At 40.0% G+C, this 16081-nt stretch overlaps 1 protein-coding gene across 2 annotated transcripts in view; it reads right to left on the bottom strand.

Annotated features, from left to right (window-relative positions):
- The window catches only part of NR5A2 (nuclear receptor subfamily 5 group A member 2), a 130962-nt gene that overhangs the window by 56348 nt on the left and 58533 nt on the right, over positions 1-16081 (bottom strand). For both annotated transcript variants that reach the window (XM_077772053.1, XM_077772052.1), the window contains one exon: positions 2699-2818. In XM_077772053.1, coding sequence (XP_077628179.1) covers positions 2699-2818 — 120 coding nt within the window. The remainder of the gene's footprint in view (positions 1-2698; positions 2819-16081) is intronic.

A 16081-nucleotide genomic window follows, 5' to 3' on the forward strand; every position in this document is an offset into this window, starting at 1 on the left:
TCCCCACACTTGTGGGGAAGTATTTATCATTCTAAGGAAATTATACTTAATGTTTTCAGTATCTTCCTGCACCTCAGGATGGGAAGCAGTACATGCCTACTACAGTAAGATCGCGACTTACTAACATAAGACCAGGGCTGGAGTCTCAGCCCCACAAGAGAAAACAGGAAGTTGTAAGGCAGTGTAGGTGAGATGTGGGAACGTGGCGGGGATTAATACTCTGGGTGCTGAGTCCAAGTTAACTCGTTTTAAGTAAGCACTTACAGATTGGATGGTTCTAATTTAGTACCATCAGCTAATATTCATCATGCGCCTCACATATTCAGCACCAATAGGTGCTGTGAAGATGAAAAAAATAGGTCTATGACCCCACATTAAAATAGTTTTCTCATTCTGTTAGAAAGGTCACATGCTCTGGGAAGGTCTTTCTTTGTAGCACTTCTTTTGCTTTTATTTAAGAAATTCTGGGAGATGGAATGTTGCTGGATTCATGGATCGCTTAATAAAGCCAATTAGGTCTTTAAAAAGAAGAGTAAGAAATTGCAAGAAGCCCAGAGATACGTTCAAAGCATTTTGTCTGCCCTGTTCCACAACAGAAAATAAAAAATTTGTTCCACAATTATCATAAATAAGAATATCTGCTTATAATGAATCATTACTAGGTTATACATTGGATTGGATAGAAAGGGGGAGACGAGGGGTTTGACACAAATGTTACTCACTTTAAAAGGGCAGAGGAGGGAGTTAGAAGAATTTGGGTGGCAGGAAAGGTGTGAGGGAAGAACTAGTTCTCTACCAGGGAGTTTTCTATTCTGCTGTGATGGCAAAACATGAAGTAGCAATAATTGATACTAAAGACTATAAATACCATCTATTCCTGAGTGTTCTTGGTTTTGAAAATCAGAGAGAAGAAATGCGCTTTCTCTACTTTTTAAATGGTAATTACCTTTACCCAGGGGCAGCACTTAAGGCAAAATGAAATGTGAAATAAGGAGTATTTCTAAAGAGCAAGAATGGAAGTGCTTTGAGAAAGAACGGCACAAACCCATTTGATTTCTGAAACTCAGAAGGAAATGAAATCAAATTAATTTGTGGGCTGAGTCTTCTTCTAATGCAGTTCCTACTTGGGCAGGGATGGGGGAGTACAGCAGGGAGAGGGGGCTGGGAGTCATACCCAGAGATTAAACTCTAGAAATGGGTATGTTTCCTCCAAAGACTTGGGTCACTGGTTGAAAATGTTAAACAGAAATTTCGAAGTGCAAGACGTCAAGCCCATGAGACGTTATTTTCTCATCTGGAAAGCTTTTCTCATGAGATGTACAGAAAGCAGGGACCAGACAGTGATGAAGATGGTTGAATTGATCCAATTTGCAAAAACTCTGAAATAGTGCTTGCCTTTAATTTGATTGGGAAAATGTGATTTATTAATAATACAGCAAATGGTGTGGAGACAGCCTTTCATTTTCAAATATGCACTGCTGTGGTTTCACAGCACATAAACATTTATGGCTGGATGTAAAAGATCACGGTGCCTGAGTACGGAAGTACTGAGGCATTGCTGAACACCGCAGTGATGCTTGAATAGGAATGACCCAATGGACTTAGGGAATCACTACGTTCCATGCATTTATTTTAATAACACCTCGGTTATTGAAGGAAGGCTAAGAAATGGGACATGCCAAAATCCTGTAAAGTTGGACTTAGGTCCATTGAATACTTTCTGTTCCCCAGGTATCCATGAAACCAACAACTCTCTCTCCTCCTCCCAAGTCTTTGCTAAAATATCACCTTCTCAATAAGATCAAATCAACCACTCCTATTTAACACTGCAATCCTAGGGTCACAGTGCAACATACGCCCATGGATGTGTGCTGATTCTCCTTTGCACAGAACTTCCTTTTTCTTTTTTCTTTTCCTCCTTTGTTTAATAGCACCTGGACCTCTAACACATGATATGTTTCTTATATATAGGTTTGTTGTAGGATATTCTTTATTATCAGCTTCTCCCTGCTACAATGTTCAGTTTCACGAGGGTAGTGGTCTTTTTCTGTGTTGTTCACTAGTGCATGCCAAAACCTTAGAATAGTGACTGACACACCGTCAGATATTCAATAAATATTTGTTGACTGACAAACACCTATTCAGAAGGGTGTAGGGCCTACCAGTAATTTTTTTCTGTCTTCTTTTTGAATGATGGCTGGCTCTTGAAAACTAGAACACCTGTCCCTTTTCACTAGCTTGCCTTTATTCCAAACATTTAGTTTATACAGGGTATTTGAACAGTCTCCTCCAGCACCATGACTCCAAACAGCAGAGATTCCACAATGTAGAAGCTTTTTTTTAACAGCTGACAAACAAGTATGGTAGATAAATGCAGAAACTCGAAGAAAATAATGCTGGGTACCAACCATTAATTCTGATTTAGTGATTGTTTTGACCCTTCAAAGCACAACTTTCAATCCCAGCGGACTGAAAGCAGCAGAATGTCTGTGATTATGTTTGCTTTTACAACTTTAACCATAATCATCAGTGTAGGAACACAGGGCACCAAGTCAGCTTCTCTAAATTATGTACAGCCAATCTCTCCCTTTCAAAGCACCAGAGTGCTTCTGACCTAGTTAAATCCCTGCCATTCTGAACAGGCTTAATAAAAAGACTTTTTTTTTTTTTTTTCTATTTTTTGGTTCTCTATACTCACTTGTTGCCCAGTAACCAGGAAGATTGATCCTTCTTTTCCATGTACCACTTGTCGGTAAATGTGGTCGAGAATTAGGAGCTCACTCCAGCAATTCTGAAGCAGCTTCATTTGGTCATCAACCTACAGAAGAAATAGAAAAAAAAAAAATGACACTGTTATTGACCACATTTTTTGTTTTTGCATAATTTTCTACGTAAGAGAACTCACTAAAAGCAAGAAATCTCTGCCAATGGTTTCTCGGGATTTACATCACTGCTCCTGAAAAATCATTATTTTCATTTGGACAAATACTTTATAGCCCACGTATGAATACTTAAGAGTAGTATTTATAATCAATGAGCTGCTAGGAAAAGGTCCTCCATTAGAACGGTCTGTCCAACGTTAACAGAGCTATTAGAGTTTGCTTATGGGAGATACAGGCGCCTCACCCTGTCCTCAGTAGACCCCATTAGAATGACCCCAAATAGCCTGTGCTTATGTATCTAGAGTTTAATACACGGGCCCAAAGCTGAAATAGTATATAGATATTAGCAAGCTGACAAACTGAGAAGATTTATAGAAGAGACAATTAGCATGCTGGCACAAACGACTTCTGGAGATAGAGGCGCACTGCCACACATTGTCCTCGGTGTTGACTGGGAAGTCCAAACTGCGCTACACTTTGAACCCAATAATCACCAGCCATAGTCTTGATACCAATCTGCATTTGCTTTACGGTTGCTTTATGGTTTGGATGATTTCCCCACAAACTCACTAAACTTCAGTTTCCAGAACTGAAAAATGAACCAAGAACATTACCTCCCTCAGAGGACACCATGAGGATGAAGATGAAATGTGCTGTGCCCCAGTGGGCATTTTCATTCTTATTTCATCTTGTCCTCCAGGGAACTGGATTCTTCAATCACAAACCCATACCTATTTCATGTACAGTTCACATACACACGGTCTTAATGTGATGAGCATATTGACCCATTGCTATGGCTACTTGTAATAGTTTGCTCTTCATTCTGTATTATATACCAGCCAAAGACCCTAGTTTTAACAAATGGGGTGGCTGCATCTAGACACACACTGTGCATTTATAAAAATAGCATCTGGCATTGATATGTTGTTTGCTAGTTTTTAGCGTTTGTGTGTATTGGTTTAGATTTGACTGTCAGAACATGCCTTTGATGTTAACCAAGCTGATATCATTTGATTCAATTTACAAATGAGAAAATAGGTCTCAGAGAGGCTAAGTGGTATGCCTAAAAATTTTTCTTTCTCTCAAGCTCTAGGTTGTCTCCAAATACATCAGGAGGTGCTAGAGACTTTTTTTTTTCTTAATTAAAAAAAAAAATTTTTTTTTTTAATTTTATTTTAGAGAGAGTGTGAGCAAGGGAAAGGGGCAGAGGGAGAGAGAGAGGGAATCCTAAGCAGCATCTATGCTCAGTAGGGATCATGACCTGGGCTGAAATCAAAACTCAGACTGAACTTACTAGGTGCTCCGGGGCTAGAATTTTCTAAATGAAATTAATTTGATATACTTTAAACAAATTCATTTTTTAAAATTTTTTAACACTTATTTATTTTTTGAGACACACAGTGTGAGTGGGGGAGAGGCAGAGAGTGAGGGAGTCAGATTCCAAAGCAGGCTCCAGGCTCTGAGCTGTCAGCATAGAGCCCAAGTGGAGCTCAAACTCATAAACTTCAAGATCATGACCTGAGCCAAATTTGGATGCTTAACCAACTGAGCCACCCAAGTGCCCCATTAACAAATTCATTTTTGAATGGCCATTCAATGGAACACTGGATAGCTTGTTGATTCTTAGGAAGTTTCTGTTCAGATATTCATTAGTAGTGATATGAGCTTGTGACCAACTTTATACCCATGACTCTAGGACATTGTGAATATGGTCAAGAGAGCACTGAACTCACAGTACAAAGAAGGATTCAAAGCATAGTTCTCCACTTTCCAGCTATAAGAACTTGGTCAAGTCACTTAATTCTGGAAGACTTATTTCGTCACTTGAAAATATATGAGATAGTTTTTGTAAGGATAAATTAAGACAGTGGGTGGGAAATTCCCTTCATAAAATGTGAATACACGAATGAAGAAATAACAAACAGAGGACTCCTGCCTGGTAGACCACATTGATTCTGTGGAGAAGGAGAAGAGTAGTAATAGAAATTGAAACTACAATCAGGCTCTGTGATCAGGAAAATGCTCTCAAAACACCTCCATCATAAATACTTTGAACCAAGGACTCCTAGGTGGCTCAGTTGGCTAAGCGTCCAATGCTCGATTTTGGCTCAGGTCATGATCCCACGGTTCATGAGTTTGAGCCCAGCATCGGGCTCTGTGCTGACAGTAAGGAGCCTACCTGGGATTCTCTCTCTCTCTCTCTTCCTCTCTCTCCCTCTCTCTCCCTCTTCTCCTGCTCACTCTCTCTCTCAAAATAAATAAATAAACTTAAAAAAATAGAAATACTATGAACCCATTAGTCTATTCTGACAAAAGCATTTCATTCAATAAGTAAGTAGATATTTTTAGGCGATGATTATGTGGTAGGTATGAGCGCCAGACCCGGGATATAATGATGAACAAGACAAATGCAATCTCTAGCCGTGACAGTGACACTCATGAGGGTGCTTCTCAGGTATTATTAGTGGTTTAGGGGCAGGAGGTAACATTCTTCTCTCCAGGAAAATCCCCAGAGGAGTGTGTGGTATGGCAGGCCAGGCTTTGGGCAGCAGTTGATTAGATCCATGTACACATTCTCCACAAATTGTTGTCACAGGGAGCTGGGGCCAGACGCCCGGCAACATACATGTCAAAGCATCCAGGACAGAGTCTCAAAACTGTCTCTCTCATATGCTTGGGGTGATTTCAAAACAAATCTTACTTTGCTCCGCTGGGTGTTATATTCTCATTCCAGCTGAAACAAGATCAGCATCTTATTTCAAATTTATCGGCCTGTCAGAGCAATTTGGCTTCCCTATATGTTTCTTTGTTTTTGTTGTGTGCACGTATGATCTGAAGCTTTAGTTATTTACTTAGCACGCTTTTCAGGAAAACCAAAAATACTCCACTCTGAGATTGCCTCCCCCAGAAACAATAATTATGCATGTTAATGTTGCAAATAATTCCAGAGTGGGTAGGGGAATACAGACTCCTCAAAGTGTATTTATTATGCCCATTTTGGAAAAATGGAAGAGCCAGATTATCTGTGGGCTACACAGAAAAGGAGAAAAGGTGAGTGAAAATTAAAAGAAAATTAAAAGAAAAAAATAGTTTTGGAAGCCATCTCATAAAGGGGTTCGTCCTCTTCATTTGCATTTGATGGTCCCTTCTTTTCATATAGACCATGACAGAAATATTACCATAACAGTTTCCCAGCATCAAACCATGTTCCAATTGTAAAACAGAGCCTGACTTCTAGCCTTCTTTGGGGACGTTGAAGATACACTTCCCAACAAAGATATATTTTTGTCAGGGCACCTGGGTGGCTCAGTCGGTTAAGCATCCAACTTCGGCTCAGGTCATGATCTCACAGTTCGTGGGTTCAAGCCACACATCAGGCTCTGTGTTGACAGCTAGCTCAGAGCCTGGAGTCTGTTTCAGATTCTGTGTCTCCCTCTCTCTCTGACCCTCCCCTGCTCATGCTGTCTCTCTCTCAGAAATAAATAAAACATTATAAAAAAATTTTTTTAAAAAGATATGTTTGCCTCATGTTCAGAAGAAGAATGTGGGGTATCATTTTCAGACATTATTCCTGTGTGTGTGTGTGTGTGTGTGTGTGTGTGTGTGTGTTAGAGAGAGAGAGAGAGAGAGAGAAATGGACACAGAGAGGAAGAGAGAGAGAGGAGAGAAGAGAAGAGCGCCAGACAATTGCCAAGGAAGATATGAAGGTTCTGTTTTTGTATATCCTCTATTAAGTTTAATTTTTTAAATATTTACTTTTATTCTATTTTATTTATTTATTTATTCATTCATTTATTCATTTATTTACTTTGAGAGGGAGAGACAGAGAGAGTGAGTGCACGGGGGAGGGTCAGAGAGAGAGGGAGACACAGAATCTGAAGCAGGCTCCAGGCTCTGTGCTAACAGTGGAGAACCCGAGGTGGGGCTCAGACTCACAAACCATGAGATCATGTCTGAAGCCAAAGTCGGTCGCTTCACCGACTGAGTCACCCAGGCACCCATTCCCCTGTAAATTTCTTATTGACGGGCTGGGTATTTCTTCATCCCCATTCTGCCCACGGCTGCCTATGTCCAGAGGCAGTAAGGAAACCGGTAGGCTTTTAAAATCTGCATATTTCCTGGTTCCTATGTTTCTTGAGAAATTGCAAGAATAGGTGAACATGTCCATTTCCCATAATGAGCACTTCATCTTTGGTTTTATATTTTGTACTGCCCAGGTCATCATTTCTTCCTCTGTGTCTAAGACAGGACCTCTATTGTAATGTCCCTGTTTTCACAATGTACTGTAACTGCGTGTTTCTGTGTCTGTGTGTACGCCCTCCTTCAGGACAGGGGCGGCACCTAAAGTCACAACTGCCTACCACAGCACCTGGCAAAAAAACAAAACAAAACAAAAACAAAACAAAAAAACCATATATATGCATATATATGTATTTTGTAAATGCTTGTTAAAAGAGAAAACAACGACTGAATTACTTTCCCTTCTGTAAGTTTCTGCTATTCATCTGTCTATCTCTGGTACCTAGCCCACAAGACAAGCAAGCAACTCCTTCAAGTGTTTGTGGAATAAATGATAATCTTTCTCAGGCAATGAACAAACCAGTAACTTCTATCCGACCCTTCCCACGTGTGCTGGCAGGTCTGGGCCCTCGGCTGCCCCTTCGTAAAGACTTCTTGACTGACTGTAATTTTAACACTCTTCCTGAGCAATTGATTCCTTGTTTTAACACTATCTGAGGGGGTTTTCCATGCCAACATTCCATTTCATTATTTTCCATAATTGATTATGCAATATTTCATGTTATCTTGAAATTGGTGAGTATGCAGCTTCATAGTGCTCTGGGTGGCATAGTTTTTATGCAGGTCTATGAATAAAAGGCAGGGTAAATTTTATGACTGACTTGCTCTTTGTCTCTAGATAAGAAAACCTGGCAATTTTGAAGATATTTTTTCTTTAGAAAACGGAGTTATAGGTGACACGAGGTGGGAGGGGGAAGAGGAGAAAAATAACCCACTACTTTTGAGTAAATTCTCTATGTAGTAATGCTGTCAATAAGCATTTAGGGTGGCATCTGGAGAGCCCCGAAGGGGAACCAATAATATAATAATATAATTTCCATTATATATCAAAACCTCTCACTAGTTAGCCATACCAGCCTCATATAATCCTGTGTTATCAGCTGTAATAAAAGGAAAGACTTCTCTCAGAAACCTAGTTACTCATCACAGAAACTATTCATATTGACATTACAGATGAGTGTGTAAAAGAACACAAGCAACATATTGTTAATGAAGCACACCTCCCACAACCCAGACTGTTAATCATTAGAAACTCATGCTTTCTCCTAAGAACAGTGAATTCAGGCAAACAATTAGAGAAAGAAAAATGTGTAGAACTTTCTCAAGTCCTCATTTAATTTATCAAAACCTTTCTGTTGCCCCCTCCCCTTTAACTTTTAATTGTCTGGCAACAAAACGGATTCCGCGTTCCCTCTTGCAGCGGGGTTTGAAAACAGACATCGTGAATCACTGTGGTTAAATTTTAGGAAAGGTATTTTTAGGAGCACATTCTACTGACATGGATGGTAACTGAAAAGTGGATGTGGACCTGTTTCTTATTCCTGATTGTTAAGTCCGGTGCCCTGGGCCTGTGTTAGAAACTTGGTGGGGAAACAGAGTTGAGTGACTAGAATATAATCCGTGCCTTCAGGAGACTCCCTGGGTGTGCCTGGGTGGCTCAGTAGATTAAGCGTCTGACCTCGGCTCAGGTCATGATCTCACAGTTTGTGGGTTCAAGCCCCGCGTCGGGCTCTGTGCTGACAGCTCAGAGCCTGAAGCCTGCTTCAGATTCTGTGTCTCCCTCTCTCCCTGACCCTCCCCTGCTCATGCTGTCTCTCTCTCACAAATAAATAAAAACATTAAAAAAAATTTTTTTAATTAAAAAAAAAAAGAGACTCCCAGTCCAGGGAAATGAGACAGAAGTGTAAATCCTCTATTATAATCCCATGTGCAGAAGAAGCTGAGGAACTCTTTATCCTGCTTTATGTCCCAGGGGGTCAGGGAAGCTTCTGAGAAGAGGACACTTAAATACAGGACTTAACGTTGTAGAATCACTTAATGGACTTTTTTTTTTCTCAGTAACTCTTGTTAGAATATTTCTTGGAACAAAGTATTTAAAAACAATGGGAAGATTCTTTATAATCATGACAAATAAATTCAGCTATTATTTCATTTATTTTTCTTCCTGGCAAAAAGAAAAAAAAAAACCCTTGAAATGAACCCCCATTTTTTTATACTTTCTTTTGTGACAATGGTGACATTTATTAAGGCATATTCAAAAGCAGGGACAGAAAATTCAAAAAACAAAACAAATCAAAATCAACTTTACAGATCTCAATGGGAACCTGCTCTAGGCAAGGCAGATACACAGCTTGCTTTAATCTTTTACTGTTTTTGTAAAGAACACTGCTGATTATCTGCCTCTGTAATAAACTGCTACAAAGTCCAAGAAAAAAAATGATTTCACATTAACAATGATTAAACAAGCACTAAAAACAATACTGTACAAGAGAAATAACAGCCAGTAAAACTCCACTGTCAATTGCTACAATGCCCGATAGATTTATGACCAGAAGTTCTTCTCTGCTCTGAGATTACTGATGAGGCTCCACTGTACTTTCTAATTGGCTTGCTCCTGGTTCATAACACAAAGATGGACCAGTCAGTGCTTGGCCAGTGAACTGAACTATGCTGGCCCCCTTTCTATGTTTGTCGAGTGGAATAACAAAGGATCCCCCACCCCCTCCCCCGTTGATGTAACTTCTCGGGTGATGGAAGCTAGAGGTAGAGGGGTTTCACTGTATATCTGCCCCTGGTTTCCATTCCACCAACCCCTTCCACTTTACACTCATCTGACCTTCCATGGAGGCTCAACAGCCCACAAAACCCAGGATGTCTATAAGTCTACAGGCTTGTCTGTTTGTTGTCATTCATCACATCCATAGGCACCAGCATTATTTCTTTCAAAAAGGGAAAAACATATAGACACAAACATCTGGACGTGAACCTCTTCCAAATTCCCTAGATTTCCCGCCTGCGATGTCTACCAAACCAGACTTCCCTGACCAGTGTATACTGGGAACAGTTACTGACCAGTGTGCCTGCTGATCTTTCAGCTCAGGGAGTCCTCGAGTGGCCAGAAGCTGAGGGGGTAAAGAGAAGTAAGTGGCTGTCGTGCAGCTGGTATCTTTAATCTCCAGGGAAGCGGGGCCACCTCACTCCTGCCTCACCTCCACATAATTAGGTGTCAAGTCAAAGAGTGGAGTGTGGTTGGGAAATGAATAAGATAGCTGTCAGCACAGGGAGAAGATAGGAAATAAAACAGGTCAGCCTCTAGTCTTGAACACTCAATCTGGAGTTACTCAGCAGAGGTAGTAAAGGCCCCAGACCAAGGAACCCCGAAGAGAACACCCAGCCACCCAGGGTCCAATTGCAGGGACTGGTGTGATTTGTGGTAAAGGTCTTCCATTAAAAATTATTAAAATTTTTTCAAAATCTAATGCATCCAAAGGTAAGTTTCATTTATCCAGAACATTCATATGCCTGGTATATCTTATTTCCCAGGGATGTAAAATACAGAATGTTTTAAAGTTTGTTTAGAGAGCACATGAGATGAACAGAGAAAAAAGGAAAAGAGGAGAGAATCCCAAGCAGGCTCCACACTGTCAACATGGAGCCCAGTCTGGGGCTCGAACTCACAAACTGTGAGATCATGACTGGAGCCAAAATCAAAAGTCAGATGATTAATCAGCTGAGCCACCCAGGTGTCCCACAAATGGGATTATTTTATACAAAGATGTGCTAACGCCAAATAATCAATGTCCGGATTTATTTTTCCATTTAAATAAATGTGAGATAACTACATAAGTGGGAAACATTTCTGAGGTTTTGAGGTTGTGTATATACATGTTAAATATCACTTGAATTGTGTATCATCACAAACAGCATAATGGAATTCAGCCAATTTCTGTAGTATAAGAGCTACAGTCTCAGATTTTGTCAAACCAAAGGGCACATTGTCCCCAGCTTTTCCCCCTCCTATTATGAACATTTCAAAAAACTTCTTGTTGCAGTATCAATTACTTATAAGCTAACAGTAAGCTCATCATATTTGGGGGGTAAATTAGAAATTTGCACACAGCAGTGCTGGTAGTCTTTCCTGTCGAAGTCTACCTATGCATCCACATATAATTTATGTGATCTGATTAAGGTGGACACAAAATGGTAATGAGACCATTCTTCCTCATGGCTTATGAAATCAATTGCATTCTGCTGCTTTGAAGCCAAAGCATGCACATATGTAAAGAGATGGGGGAAAGAGAGTTTCTGCCACTCGAAGAAAGTTAGCTATGTCGATACTTTCCCTGAGAGTCGCTTTGACATGACAACTCATTTAGCATGATGGCGTGATTCTTCCGTGCGTTTGTGGACCTTTGCAAAGTAAAGAAGATAGGAATTAGAATAGCAATGAACTTCATGGCTAGCCCAGCCCCAGATTTCTGCTACTGGTATTAAAAAGGCTGGTCTGTATGAGGGCATGGTTAACCTAGGAGTCACTTACGTTGTCAGATTATGAACATATCCCAATCAACAATAAATCAAACAACATACAGCTGGGTGTTATTGGGACTTGAATGAATATAATACCTATCCTCAAGGAACTTATAAATGAATTGAACAGACAAGACATATCTATGCCAAGTAATTAGTGTATAAGGCAGCATATAAGTGTTAACCTTGGTGGAACCAATAATTTGAAAATGAATATATAATACTATGTTTATGTCTAAGTTATATGCATAACTCAAATTATTACATTTATTATAACTGAGTTATTATATGTATATATAAAATGTCATATCCTTACAACACTTAAAGCAGTTTATGCGTACACATAATAAAAGATGAATAATGGAATAGATGAGCAAGTGGAGATAAAAGGAAAATAACGGTAGGATGACAAGTCAAAGCCAAGGCTAGGATCAGTCCCTAAAATCAGCTTCATAAGGGTTATTTCAGTTAGTGGAAATGGGCCACGGTTTGGTTCCTTGTAGCCAGAGCACCATTACTAACATGATTTGTACTATGCAGGAGATAAAATCGGTGACTTGCAAAACAGCCTATCTTAGTACTGGACTCCTGAGAGAAATTTCTCTGTGGGTTTTCCAAGGAGGACTCTAGATAATGCAGTAAGCTAGGCTCAAACAACATCCTCACATGCACACAGTACTGAGCTTTACAGCGAGTGTTCCTTTTAAAGACAATGGCAATGTTAAGAGGGCACAGGGTGATGTGGTCCTGGAGCACAAATTTCTGATGGTCTGTTTTCCAAAGATAAACTGAGACAATCCAGAAATGGAGAGAATGCATGTATTTGATGCCCCTTCATTAATAGCATAGTTCAGGACCATTAAACACTGTAAAGGAAACATATGGGCTTTGCAGCCAGAAACATGGGTTCCTATCTCGGCCCTCTTGCCATGTAACTTTGGACAAAGAATTCAAACTCTTTAAACCTCAGCTGTGCTCACAGCTTATCCTTAAATGGCATAAATGTAAATGTGCCTGGCTCAGTGACTGGCACATAGAGGCACCTTCATAATGCTAGTGAAACTTAACTCTAAATAGATAAAAGGACGCCAAGCACCGGAGATGCAAAATGAAGTACAAAGGAAAAAATTTCAGCTGATGGAAAAGGTTGATGAACAAGAAAAAAGAAAAATATTTTAAGACAGATTAATGTGAAATATTTTCCAGTGCTTTCTCTTGCTCGGTATTGTTTCATTTATGACCACTACCTGTTTCCTGTTCTCTAATTTAGAAATCTCCTCTGTATAATTAAAGCAATGTCCCTCACATGTCCAACCAGGCAGATATTATTCAAGCAATGAAGACAAAGCCTTTTAAGGATGAATATATTTTCTTTTAGCTTGGTTGGAATGTCCAGAAAGCATTTGTGAATATGATGCTTATTTTCAGAATATCTGTATTCTTCATTTTCTAGACGCTGCCTTAAAGGCAACAATACCACCAGCCACAGAATTCCAGGTATGCAGCAGGCCCATTATCTGGACATCAGTGATTGAGGCATGGAATAAGGAACGTTTTGGGCACCCTACACCTTGTGATATGGGTGCACTGTTGAAGTCCTTGGGACACCAGCATAGAGAAGAAAGGGAGAAGCTGAGGGTATTCTAGTGAGCATGCTCTTTGACTCCCTTAAGGTGTTAATGTAACTTCTTCCTTTGTAGACTGCATTTCAAAACCAGAAACTAGTTTTCAGAAACTAAAACGTCCTTGGGTCCTTTTGGGCTGGCTGTTTTAATCAGGCAGTCGGCCAAAGAAAGGAGGAAAGAACCCAAGTGGCCTAAATATCACTCACCAAAAATACAACTGAAATCAGGGCAGAGGCAAAGGAGAGGTCCCTAAGGACCATCGAGTGATGGGAATTCACTGGGTACAAAGGCTCCTGGGAGAATTCCTCTACCCAGCTCCCCAGCGACATATGGACGACCTACTCTCTTCACACAATTTACATTCTCCTTTTAGGTCACAAAGCTAAGTATATGGTCAATCCATGCTTTTAGAGATACTCAGAAATGGATTCACAGAAAGTGGTAGCATTTGAGGAAAGAGCTCCAGGAGTCAAAGGGTCAGCCCCCAAGTACAGGATAGTTATTTCTAGGTAAATCACCAATTTCTGCTTTGTGAAAAATCTTTCAATAGTGTATATTCAAAAATATACATTCCAGTGCTCCAAACTCAGTGTGTTAACAACACTAATAGTTTCTATCTAATTTCCCTTCTGGTACACTATGAATGGCATCCCTTCACACTGTCTGAATTGAGGGCATCCCCATATGGTTCTATTATGAACCAACCCTGGTCCTGGGCGCACAGTAGGTGCTTTGTTAATATTTGCTTGATCAATGCTGAAAGGACCTAGTAACGACTTTTAGTTTAATGCCTTCATTTTATAAAAGAGGAAACTTGGGCTAGGTGGGATGTGATTTATATAAGGTTACTCAGGTGTCAGAAATGGAATGGGAATCCAAGTATTCTGAATCCTAGCCCAGTGCCCTGTCACTATGCTTTCTTTCATATAAGAATAAAGGATAATCTTATCTTTTTCCTCTGGATGTTTATTTTTTTTATTAAAAATTTTTTTTAATGTTTTATTTATTTCTGAGAGAGAGAGGCAGCATGAGCAGGGGAGTCAGACAGAGGGGGAGATACAGAACATGAAACAGGCTCCAGGCTCTGAGCTAGCTGTCAGGTCAGAGCTAGACGCGGGGCTCCAACCCATGAACCGTGAGACCATGACCTGAGCCAAAGTTGGATGCCTAACCAACTGAGCCACCCAGGCACCCTTGGAAATTTACTTTTTTATTTTTTACTAAGTTTGTTTATTTAGAGAGCACCCACAAGCATGAGCTATGGAGGGGAAGAGATAGAGGGAGGGAGAGAATACCAAGCAGGCTCCATACTTAGCAAGGAGCCTAACACAGGGCTCAATCTCACAACTGTAAGATCATAACCTGGACTGAAATCAAGAGTCAGACACACTGAGCCACCCAGGCATCTCCAGAAGTTTAGTTTTTTTAATAATACTGTCTCAATTTCTTTCTTGTAGGGAAAGAAACTAATGGTAATTTAACTTCTTTATTTCAAATGTAAAGAAGTTTGTGAGTTGAAAAATAAAGGCTTTTGGGACTATAACAAGATAGATACCAAATGATAGAACCTTGGAATTACCTGGATGTAAAATCTAGATATATGAAAACAAATAATAAAATAAAGTAAAAATAAAATAAAATAAAATAAAATAAAATAAAATAAAATAAAATAAAATATACCCTAGATAGATTATCTTTCCTATTTGGGGGAAAGACTATGCAGGTGACTTGGATGGAAGATGAACTAGGACTGGGCATTTACTTAATCCCAAGGGGGTCTATTTTGTGCCCCAACTTAGGTAAGAATGAGGTTCTTCTGGGTCAACTAGAATCAAGACAGAAAAGGGCCCTAGAGAAACAAGATTATACTCTCTCCGTTATTTTTGAAAATCCACAGATTAGTCAATTATATGATTGACTAGATTTTTTCCCTTAAGGTATTTAGGCAAAATATTAACTTCATTTGATTCTGAGGCCTTTTTCCTCAGAAAAAGTTATATGTAGCCCACATATAACTTGGTCAGGATGTGTCTCTTTGGTCACAACAGAGCAAGTGTGGCATTCTGCCAGTAGGCTATGAGAATCACCTTCCACCAGCGATGTCCGCTGGGGCAGCAGTTAGGACCACCTGCCCTCCAACTTTTTGGCCCCAGACCTCTGCACAGTGGGGCACCTAACTTCTTAGTGCTCTTGTGAACCATCACTGAAAAGGATGTGTAGCCCCCTTTCTGGGCGAGCTCCAGTTCCAGAAGACCAAAAGGTGAACTAAATCATCACCTAACTGCTGGTTGCCTGTGCCCTTTCCTACAACTGTCTGCAGTTTGAGGTAGTGGACTATAGGACTCCCGAGCCTCACTGAAGGGCCCAGACCTAAAAACAAGTGACATTTATTATCACGGAAACATAATTCACCAATATTGTACAGCATTCATGTTGATCAATTTTTTAGTTATTCAGTTCTGGCCATGTAAAAGGGCTAAACATTCTACCCCAGCTGCAAATGAAACGATTCTGGAATCAGAATCACATGACCTAGGTTTTTAGTAATATCACACCTAACTCTATTGGACCTGTGCGTGAAGTGGGTGTGCCTTATAGTATTATTTCCCGTTACTGCTACTTTTATATTGTTTCCATTCTATATTCAGGGAGAAAAACATGTGGGCTATGATGCTGTACTATCCCTCCCCACCCACCCAACACACCCCTCCTATATACTCCCTAAGACTGAGGAATTGCCCTGTCGAATCTGTCCCCATGAGGCCAGGACTCTGTATGTCAATCTCAGGCCAATCTCTTTATGTCTTCTATATTTCTAGGTAGTGTTTCCTTTATTCACTCTTAGTAAACTCCACAACTCTGGTGTTTCCATCTGAATATAATGATGAGAGGTAGCAAATTGAGAATTGAGAGAATTTATGGTTAGCACGCTATCCTGACACACAGGTTAGAAGTTCCTATAAA

Source organism: Crocuta crocuta, unplaced genomic scaffold (genome assembly GCF_008692635.1).
Source record: "Crocuta crocuta isolate KB4526 unplaced genomic scaffold, BGI_CrCroc_1.0 scaffold318, whole genome shotgun sequence".
NCBI lineage: Eukaryota > Metazoa > Chordata > Mammalia > Carnivora > Hyaenidae > Crocuta > Crocuta crocuta.